The sequence below is a fragment of the Trachurus japonicus genome, chromosome 3 (assembly GCF_045865225.1).
Source record: "Trachurus japonicus isolate A0001 chromosome 3, Traja_1.0".
Taxonomy (NCBI): Eukaryota; Metazoa; Chordata; class Actinopteri; order Carangiformes; family Carangidae; genus Trachurus; species Trachurus japonicus.
The window spans coordinates 4094521-4105785 of record NC_140909.1 but is presented as its reverse complement, the minus strand read 5'-3'; the positions used below and the strand labels follow the sequence as shown (position 1 = coordinate 4105785).

The 11265-nt window shown below is 46.2% G+C and overlaps 1 protein-coding gene across 1 annotated transcript in view; it reads right to left on the bottom strand.

Moving 5' to 3' along the window:
• Positions 1-3908, bottom strand: part of rbms1a (RNA binding motif, single stranded interacting protein 1a) — a 38735-nt gene extending 34827 nt beyond the window's left edge. Inside the window, 2 exon segments of the mRNA XM_085773011.1 lie at positions 960-1102; positions 3774-3908. Of these exon segments, the coding sequence (XP_085629137.1) occupies positions 960-1102; positions 3774-3824 (194 nt within the window). The 5' untranslated portion in view covers positions 3825-3908.
• Positions 3909-11265: the final 7357 nt, after the last annotated feature.

The window sequence follows — 11265 nt, the reverse complement described above, 5'->3', positions numbered from 1 at the left end:
CATCGAGCACTTTTAGCCTGCTGCTTTTTATCCAGCAAGCAGGGAGCACAGTACTTTTAAGTATTTTAATCTGTTATGTATTCTATATTGTGTCCAATTCTATATAGCTCATGATATATATTAATTTATCATTCATAATGTCCTGTTCTTTCTTTATATTATGCTGCTGTTGTGACAAATGAATTTCCCGTCGGGGATGAATAGAGTTTAACCAACTAACCAACCAACCCACAAACCAATTTATTAACATTAGTGTCATGTAAATAAGCAACTATTATAAAGTGAGTTATGAACTGTAGCGAATAGAAACCATCATCAAATCAGACACTCGTATTTTAGGATCTTAAACCTGCTACTTGCAGCTTGCTTCAAGAAAACAAGCTTATCAGTATTGTACATACACTGCAAAAACTCAAAATCTTACCAAGAATATTTGTCTTATTTCTAGTCAAAATGTCATTTCTAGTCAAAACAAATCTCATTCTACTTAAAATAAGACTCATCACATTAAAAGCAGCTTGTTTTTAGACACTTTTTACCTCTTTCAAGCAGATTTTCACTTGAAATAGGTAGAAAAATCTGATAGTGGAGCAAGTTTTTCTTTCTTATTACAAGCACAAAAAACCTGCTTTCACTGGCAGATTTTTCTACTTATTTCAAGTGAAAATTTGTTTGAAACAAGTTAAAATGATCTAAAAACAAGTTAATTTTTAGATGATGAGTCTTATTTTAAGTGGAAAGAGATTAGTTTTGACTAGAAATGAGACATTTTGATGAGATATAAGACAAATATTCTTGGAAGGATTTTGAGTTTTTACAATGTACACACACCATGTTTGCATATTGCTTTTCGTGTTCATCCTGTTTGTATGTGTGTATAGATGTGTGTGTGTGTGTCAGTGTGTGTGTGTGTGTGTGTGTGTGTGTGTGTGTGTGTGTGTGTGTGTGTGTGTACTCACTGGTGACAGAGCTTGACCAGGTCCAGGTCTGTGGTGGCGGGCGGGAGACCCCGGATGTACAGGTTGGTTTTGCTGAGCTGCTCCAGGCCGGTGCTGCTGCTGTTGCTGCTGCTGCTGGGACTGGACGGAGTCATGGGGTAGGACTGCAACACAACACACACACACACAACACACACAGACACACACACACACACAGACACACAAAGCTGCTGTTAGCAACCCCACCACTATAGCCTACATACTAGGCCAGTGGATAATCTAATTGAGCAGGAACCCAGACCAACAACAGGAGGAGGACACGGTGCTCGGACGTTCTCGTTTCATGTTCATCATGAGGAGAAGTCCTTGTTGTTGTTGTTGTTGTTGTTGAGCCGTTTGGATGATAAGCGCGCGGCTCATCAATGATCCACACAGCCGTCAGTCAGTCAGTCTGCTACACTGTGACGTCAGCTGGCCGTCCCTTTAACCAGGTGCAATTCACTCAACTATTTTAATTTCATGCTACTTTTGCAGATTCACTGATTTGATACGTGTGTTTTACTCCGACACATCATCACAAACATATGATGAGCTCTAAACTAGGGTTTGTGCTTCATACTAAATGATCCTTTATCGTATATTATAAAGAATATAACATAATATACATTATATTTATGATAAAAACATCTTTTCCTCGTGGTGAAATGTGAGTATTGTTCCGATTTAGTATTTGGAAACACTTCACCCACCGCTGTCAGGATCTCAGTGGTGGGTGAGTTTGACCTTTAGGCTCCAGGTGAATCTGTGTGTGTGTGTGTGTGTGTGTGAGTGTGTGTGTGTGTGTGTGTGTGCCAATGCACCACCACAGATATTTAAAGCACTTTTTTCTTTTCCTTTTCTTTTCTTTTTTTAAACATGGGGGCGTCCGTCTGTGTGAATCATAAAGTGATTAAATCTGTGATCACATTCTTACACATCCTGCTGTTGTGTTGTGTTTATCAGAAACCAACAGTTTTCTACAGAGTCGAGAGCCAAACCGCACCGCGCCGTGCCCTGCAAAGCATTTCCTTCCCCTTACTCATTCATTAAAATAGCTCCCAGCAAAAAACCCTTCTCCGGATCAGATCAAAGACAAAGCATGGCGGAATCGCACCATCTGTCCATAAAAAAAAAACCAAACCAAACCAAACCAAAGGACAATCCAGTGCCAACGTGCCAAAGAAGCCGTGGCATGGCTACGATACGATACTAGAACTAGAGTCACTAGAGACGCTGCTGGTCCCTTTACACAGTCGGGTGATTGTTAATGTTTGCAGCTATTTTTCCTTTTCTACTTCTTCTTGTTTTACAGATGAGGCATTGATCGCCGAGGCAACAGACGCAGCAGCAGCAGCTAAACATCTGTTCTGTTGTGTGTTAAAAGTTGGAGGCCTCGCATTTTTTTTGTTGGTCTGCAATTATACTGTGCGAACTAACTTTCTCCGAGACCACCACCACCGAGGGATGGGATCACAGCAGCAGGCCACAGAGAGAGAGAGAGAAGGAGGGAAGGAGAGAGGGAGAGGGAGGGAGGGAGGGGGGGTATCATCAGGCCTCTCACAGCAAACTAAACCTGAGCTATACACCTCCACCTCCCTCCTCCCTCCATCCCTGCTCCCTGCAGCGACTCTGATTCCTCAGCCTCACAAAAAACTATTATTGCTCTGTAATGAATAAATATCAGTGTTGGGTCTGGAGAAGAGCTGCAGAGGGATGGGATGGAGTAGGGGGGGGGGGGCAATAAACCGAGGCTGCTGCCGCTGCCACAATCCACTTCATGTTTAACAGGGATTATATATTTTCCATCATCAGAGAGGAGGAGGAGGACACACACACACACACACACACACACACACACACACACACACACACACACACACACACACACACACACACACACACACACACACACACACACACACACACACACACACACACACGTTGCCTGTTATCTGCTCTCATCCTCCATCTAAATCTAAAAAGGTGTGATGGCAGAACAGAGGAGGAGGAGGAGGAGGAGGAACGGCCTTCAAATTACCTTTGTGCTCACCTGAGAGGTCAAAATGAAGGATGCAGGCACACTGACATACATTACACAGAGCTACACCCCCCCCCCCTCCCCTCCTCCCCCTCCACCACCATCTCTCCTCTCTCCCTCTCTCTCTGTGTGGATTCACCCAGAATGCATTAACCTATAAACCAGACCAGGCTACAGTAACCGTCATGCATATTGACCAGAGCGGCTGGGCAAACAAGGTTATATGGACATAATAATTAAAGTGTCGGTTGTAGTGGAGCTATAGATCGGTTTCGGGTGGGGGGGTTGGGGGAGGGAGGGAGAGAGGGAGAGAAGGAGAGAAGAGGGGAGGAGGGGAGGAGGGGGGGGGAGGACAGCAGCAGCAGCTGCTCTGATCTCCCCCTGCAGCCTATCACAGGATCAGAGCTTCCCGTTTGACAAGTCGGCTCAGAGCTGAATTCATTTGGTCTCAAATAGATGAAAACCAAAGAAAGAAAACGAGGATTTAATAATAATAATAATAGTGATAATGGTACAAAATAATAATAATAAATCCCCATTTTTCCATTTGGAAGCACAGAGGGCTCCTCCAATGTCATCCGAGGCTGCTGCTATTCAGCCTCAAGTGTGAGCCAGAAAAAGTAGAAACAGATTAGATATAAATAAATAAAAATAGGCTATATATCTGTATGTGTGTGTCTGTGTGCGTGTGTGTGTAGCCTGTGTGTGTGCGTGTGTATGTGTGTATCTGTGTATGCAGTGTGTGTTTTCTGGCCTACCTGCTTACGATTGGCTGTCTTCAGCGGGTTGCCTGTGTTTGCAAAGATCATCCTGGAAGGTGACGGATAAAAAATTTTTTTTTTGTATTTCCTTTCCTGCCCCCCCGGACCAAAAACCCCCCCCACAAAACAATAAAACAGAAAAACAAAACCCCCACAAAAAACAAAAACACAAAACAAAACAAGAAAAATAAAAATAAAAAAGGAACGGAGAGAAAGAGAAGAGGAGAATCGCAGCGCGGAGCCGCTAAAGAGACGGAATGTTAGCGGGAGAGAGGAAGCTGTGAAGCTGTGAAGCGGCCAGTGGCTCTAACACATCCGCATAGCGACCGGACTGATTCTTCTGATTCTAATAGTAATAGAAATAAAAGCGTCGGTCCCGCATTCAGGTCCTACTGACACATCCAGACCAGCCCTCCGGTCCGGTTCATTGATCTACGACGTCCTGCAGCACAGACCGCTCGGCAGTCCCACCTACTACAGACCAAACCATCTGCGGCTCTGCAGGGTGTGAACAGCAAATCTACTGCGTGGCGGCCGCGCTAAATCACGCAGCGTGGGCTTTTCTGTGGCGACAGAGGCGCGCGGACACGCATGGAGTCGGTGCTTCACTTCGGACTCGAACCCTGTGCGCTTTGGGCTCGGTTCTGGTGCCGCGTGGACACTTGGTCTGAACGCGCGGCGCCTTTCATGTTGTCGTCGTCCGCACATACCAAACATTCTTCACCCCCACCTCCTCCCAACCACACACACACACACACACCCTCTTCCTCTTCCTACCCTTCCCCCCATCCAACACACACACACACACACACACACACACACACACACACACACACACACACACACACACACTAACATGTCAGAGAATCAGGATGCAATGAAATATAAGCAGGGAGGGAAGAGAAGGGACGGACTGACTGGCCGGAGCTGGAGGTCACACACACACACACACACACACACACGCACACACACACACACACACACACACACACACACACACACACACACACACACACACACACACATAATAAAATAATGGGCCCCAAATATCAGACATTAAAACTCCCCCACCATTTTTATTATTATTATTATCTGCTGTGTCCTCCATGTTTGTAGTTCATGTGACACAATGGTTTCATTCTGTAAAGTATTGACCCGTCCGTCAACTTATAAATCAAGAATAACCATCAATATACTGTATATTATATATATCAATGTATATACTATAATGTAACAGAAAATTTAAAGAGAAACTAAAAAAACAGTTCCTCTTTTTTTTTTGCTGTGTGGTAAATATGAAAATTCTTTTGTCACACTTTCACAAATTGTGCAGAAGAATCAGTTTCATGAATGCATAGGCTATATACATAACCAATTTCATGAATGCAGTCTTATATGTATGATTGCATTTATGAAATTGATTCTTCTGCACAATTTGTGAAAGTGTAACAAGGGAATTTTCATATTTACCACACACCAAAAGAAAAGAAAGAAAGAGGAACTGTTTTTTTTTTTAGTTTCTCTTTAAAGTCTCTGTAGCTTTTATAGAACTTGACAATGAGATTATTTTGTTTGATTTTATTTTATTTTAAATGATTTGGCCTCTCGCTATAGATTGCTTTTTGTTCCTCTGCACTCGACCTTTGACCTGAGGTTCATCCGACTCAGGCTTGAATGAAGCTTCTGCTTATTGCACCCAGAGTGAAGAACTGCCCCCCTCGTTAGCCCCGGCCCACCCCCTCAATACAATCAATCAGAACTTGTTTCATCCATTTCCTCCATTTGTCTGTGTGTTTTATAGTCGCTTTAAGCTGTAATTCTTATCACGTGTCGAGCTCTAACTACAGAACTGAGTGTTGATATGTTTAAAATTCAAAATGTAACAATAAATAGATGAATCCAGACATGATTCTTGGCTTTAGGGAACATGACAGTGCGGTTCTGAGTTTCAACGTCTGGCCAGTAGCAGCTCTCTCTCGCCAAGACAGCAACAGAGTTATTCTGGTGCATACTTGAGATACTTGTTGTGTTTCTCCTCCTGAGTCTGGCCCGTACAAAAGCCTTCGACTGTCAGATGCTGCTGCTTCCACATCTGGTCCAGCTCTGGTCTGCATACACAAAACTCTCCTGTCTGTCTGTCTGGACCATAACGCCCCGATTCAGCCCAGATGTACAACGATACAGGGACCAGACTCGGCCCGAGGGTGAGAGGGCCAGACCTGAAAAACAAAACCACACTGCAAAAACTCAAAATCTCTCCAAGAATATTTGTCTTATTTCTTGTCAAAATGTCTCATTTCTAGTCAAAACTAATCTCTTTCCACTTAAAATAAGACTCATCACCTAAAAATTAACTTGTTTTTAGATCATTTTCACTTGTTTCAAACTAATTTTCACTTGAAATAAGTAGAAAAATCTGCCAGTGAAAGCAAGTTTTTTGTGCTTGTAATAAGAAAGAAAAACTTGCTCCACTATCAGATTTTTCTACTTATTTCAAGTGAAAATCTGCTTGAAAGAATTAAAAAGTGTCTAAAAACAAGCTGCTTTTTAATGTGACGAGTCTTATTTTAAGTAGAATGAGATTTGTTTTGACTAGAAATGACATTTTGACTAGAAATAAGATAAACATTTCTTGGTAAGATTTTGAGTTTTTGCAGTGCATGCTCTGTGCCGTATTCTGCTGTGTTTGTATATTTATCCTATACGATTGCAATGCCAGTGTCAGAACAAGGTGTTTCATGCTACAATATTTATGCTTAAACGAAGTTAGCATCATCCCGGTTCTCTCAAAACTAAGCCCAAAGAGATTTTATTACTGCAGAAACAAACCAACCAATATCTAGTCTTCCCAGACAAGCACTTTCATGGTTTCTGAAGTATAAATATAATCACTAGAAGTAGAAAAACAAAAAGCAACCACATCACCATCACTGAGCTTTCAGTTTATAATTTGAAGTACCTTCTTCTTGTCTTGTAAAGTTAATCTGCAGGAGCACAAGAACAAACTCAGTTACCAGGGCCGCTGCACAGGGGAGGAAGGTGGTGATAAATCTAGGGGCCCACAGCCCATGGGGGGGGGGCACAAAAAACAAAAACAGTAGCTTTATCTTTCTATGACTAAATTAAACTCCATACAACCATGACTAATACTCATACAAACAAAGCCACGAAATGCAATATTCATGAAATACGTTTTATATTCCAACCAATAACCCCCTGCCTCTTGCCAAGGTGTGATCTCTGTCAACATGGGAACTGAACCCATGACCTTAAAGTCAGGAGTCACATGTTAATCTCTCTTTCTCTAAACAGTCAGTACGTTTACATGATGCTTGAAAAAACCAAATTATTGCCTTAATCCGACTATAACTGGACATACATAACAACTGAGTGCATGTAAACGCGTTAGTCCGACTAATATCGGAGTTCTCCAACTCCGATTAAAACACCCAGATGATGTGATTGGAATTGGACTTTCTCCGTCATGTATCCTAGAAAGCCGGTGGCAGAACCTGTTGTTGTAGCGTTACGGTGTTCTTGTCCGCTTCTGGAAATCACCATGACAACGAGGGATGGCGTGCACCTTATCTGCACAATAAGTAACGCGCACATTACGTACGAGATGAACAAAGCTGTATGATTAACCGTCTCACTGTTGAAATACCTGAAATACCGCTGAAACGACGCATATCACCACCTGGTGTTGAGGAGGAGGAACACGTTCCCGTCAGTTATTATTAAATTGATTAGGCTATATAAAAAGATTATTATTAAACTGAGACAAGGACAGAAGTCTGATTAGACTCATGGGTCAGTAAGATTTGCTGAGGAAGAGCTTGTTTTTCTTATAATGAATAGATTCGTAATAGCGGGACGATAGCAGAACATTTCAGTAATATGACTGACATATGAGTAAAGTATGATCAGTAGGGGTGTGATATCATGTGAGATAATAGTGTGGTGGACCTGAGGGCTCAGCTTGTTAATAATGAAGAAAGTATTTGCTGTAATCATGATAAATTGTGTTCTGTGTCATTTTTAGAAAGTGATGTGAGATGAACAGAAAGGTGGAGCGGAGGGCTTGACACATCTAGATGGGAAGCTCTTTGGATAATGCCGTTAAAGGACAATCCCGGGCAAATTCAACTCGGGGCTGTATGTTCCTAACATTTTAGGTCTAAAAGAAGGAATCTGAAGATTTTCAGTTTAATGTCTCCTGTTTTGCGGTAGTTGCGTCTGTCCCCGCGTCGCCACGGCAGCGATGAATGGGAGCGGATTGAAGTTCCTCTGCTTAGGCTGTTTCCATCCCTCAAAGCCACAGACAGCGTCAGACGGAGACTCAAACATGCAGCCAGAAGTTTTTTTACTTGAGAGTTGATATTCCTGTGTTTATGACACCAACGGTAGCTTTTCCCACTGCACCTGAACACACCGCGCACGGCAACTTGGGTCTCGACTCCGCCAGACTTTGAATTAGATCTAGTTTTACAAACATGTCGGCTTGTTGAAGTAAATAAACTTCTGGCTGCATGTTTGAGTCTCCATCTGACGCTGTCTGTGGCTTTGAGGGATGGAAACAGCCTAAGCAGCGGAACTTCAATCCGCTCCCATTCATCGCTGCCGTGGCGACGCGGGGACAGACGCAACTACCGCAAAACAGGAGACATTAAACTGAACATCTTCAGATTCCTTCTTTTAGACCTAAAATGTTAGGAACATACAGCCCCAGAGTTGAATTTGCCCGGGATTGTCCTTTAACTTTGGACTGGGAGGCTGGTTCAATGATCACAGACTGGAAAGTGGAAGGTATTTTGCATTTGGTGGCATTATGACGACCTCTGTAGATCCATTTAGTCATTAGCTTTTTAAAACACAAAACATGATCAATGACCTGTTTCTTCACGTTCTTAACAATCTAAGTTTTTATGATGTTTGTAACTTTAACTCAGCGAGACAGAATAAAGGTGCCAAATGTTGCAGACAGAACCACTAAACAACTGAGCTCTACTATAAAACACAGTTATATGGGCAGAACCTTTATTTTGACATGTTTTCACTGAATTTAAAGCTGATTTATTGGTGGGAGTTTTAAAACCAGTCCAATCCGGGTTGAACATCATCACAGTGTGGGAGGAAACCGCTGCGGTGACAGTGGAGTCAGCCAAACATCTGGCCAGAGTCCAGCCGGTCAGCTGAGTTAGTCTGTGAGGCCGCAGCGCTAACGACCAGGACCAGATAGGAAAACCAGATCTCTCACCCATGATGAGGCTGCATGAGGCTGCATGAGGCTGCATGAGGCTGCAGAGGCTGCATGAGGCTGCATGAGGCTGCATGAGGCTGCATGGGTCTGCATGAGGCTGCATGAGGCTGCATGAGGCTGCATGAGGCTGCATGAGACTGCATGAGGCTGCATGAGGCTGCATGAGGCTGCATGAGGCTGCATGAGGCTGCATGAGGCTGCATGAGGCTGCATGGGGCTGCATGAGGCTGCATGAGGCTGCATGGGGCTGCATGGGGCTGCATGAGGCTGCATGAGGCTGCAGAGGCTGCATGAGGCTGCAGAGGCTGCATGAGGCTGCATGAGGCTGCATGAGACTGCATGAGGCTGCATGGGGCTGCATGAGGCTGCATGAGGCTGCATGGGGCTGCATGAGGCTGCATGAGGCTGCATGAGGCTGCATGGGGCTGCATGGGGCTGCATGAGGCTGCATGAGGCTGCATGGGGCTGCATGGGGCTGCATGGGGCTGCATGGGGCTGCATGAGGCTGCATGGGGCTGCATGGGGCTGCATGAGGCTGCATGAGGCTGCATGAGGCTGCATGAGGCTGCATGAGGCTGCATGAGGCTGCATGGGGCTGCATGAGGCTGCATGAGGCTGCATGAGGCTGCATGAGGCTGCATGAGGCTGCATGGGGCTGCATGAGGCTGCATGAGGCTGCATGAGGCTGCATGGGGCTGCATGGGTCTGCATGAGGCTGCATGAGGCTGCATGAGGCTGCATGAGGCTGCATGGGTCTGCATGAGGCTGCATGGGTCTGCATGGGGCTGCATGAGGCTGCATGAGGCTGCATGAGGCTGCATGAGACTGCATGAGGCTGCATGGGGCTGCATGAGGCTGCATGAGGCTGCATGGGGCTGCATGAGGCTGCATGAGGCTGCATGAGGCTGCATGGGGCTGCATGGGGCTGCATGAGGCTGCATGAGGCTGCATGGGGCTGCATGGGGCTGCATGGGGCTGCATGGGGCTGCATGAGGCTGCATGGGGCTGCATGGGGCTGCATGAGGCTGCATGAGGCTGCATGAGGCTGCATGAGGCTGCATGAGGCTGCATGGGGCTGCATGAGGCTGCATGAGGCTGCATGAGGCTGCATGAGGCTGCATGGGGCTGCATGAGGCTGCATGAGGCTGCATGGGGCTGCATGGGTCTGCATGAGGCTGCATGAGGCTGCATGAGGCTGCATGAGGCTGCATGGGTCTGCATGAGGCTGCATGGGTCTGCATGGGTCTGCATGAGGCTGCATGAGGCTGCATGAGGCTGCATGAGGCTGCATGGGTCTGCATGGGGCTGCATGAGGCTGCATGAGGCTGCATGAGGCTGCATGAGGCTGCATGAGGCTGCATGAGGCTGCATGGGTCTGCATGAGGCTGCATGAGGCTGCATGGGGCTGCATGAGGCTGCATGAGGCTGCATGAGGCTGCATGGGTCTGCATGAGGCTGCATGAGGCTGCATGAGGCTGCATGGGGCTGCATGAGGCTGCATGAGGCTGCATGAGGCTGCATGAGGCTGCATGAGGCTGCATGAAGCTGCATGAGGCTGCATGAGGCTGCATGAGGCTGCATGAAGCTGCATGAAGCTGCATGAGGCTGCATGAGGCTGCAGAGGCTGCATGGGTCTGCATGAGGCTGCATGAGGCTGCATGAGGCTGCATGAGGCTGCATGAGGCTGCAGAGGCTGCATGAGGCTGCATGAGGCTGCATGAGGCTGCATGAGGCTGCATGAGGCTGCATGAGGCTGCAGAGGCTGCATGAGGCTGCATGAGGCTGCATGAGGCTGCATGAGGCTGCATGAGGCTGCAGAGGCTGCATGAGGCTGCATGAGGCTGCATGAGGCTGCATGAGGCTGCAGAGGCTGCATGAGGCTGCATGAGGCTGCATGAGGCTGCATGAGGCTGCAGAGGCTGCAGAGGCTGCATGAGGCTGCATGAGGCTGCATGAGGCTGCATGAGGCTGCATGAGGCTGCATGAGGCTGCATGGGTCCTCGGCCATGGAGTCTGACACCGTGTATACAGTATATGTACTGTCTGTACTGTCTGTACCTCCACATCTGGGCAGATTCTGGCCGTTATATCCTCTGGTGCTGGCTGACAGCTGCATCTGACAGTCACAAAGATGAGTGTGTCATGCACAGTGGTGGACAGTAACGGAGTAAATTTACTTGAGTACTGTACTTAAAGGTGTACAGAAAAGAAAACTGAATTTGATTCCAC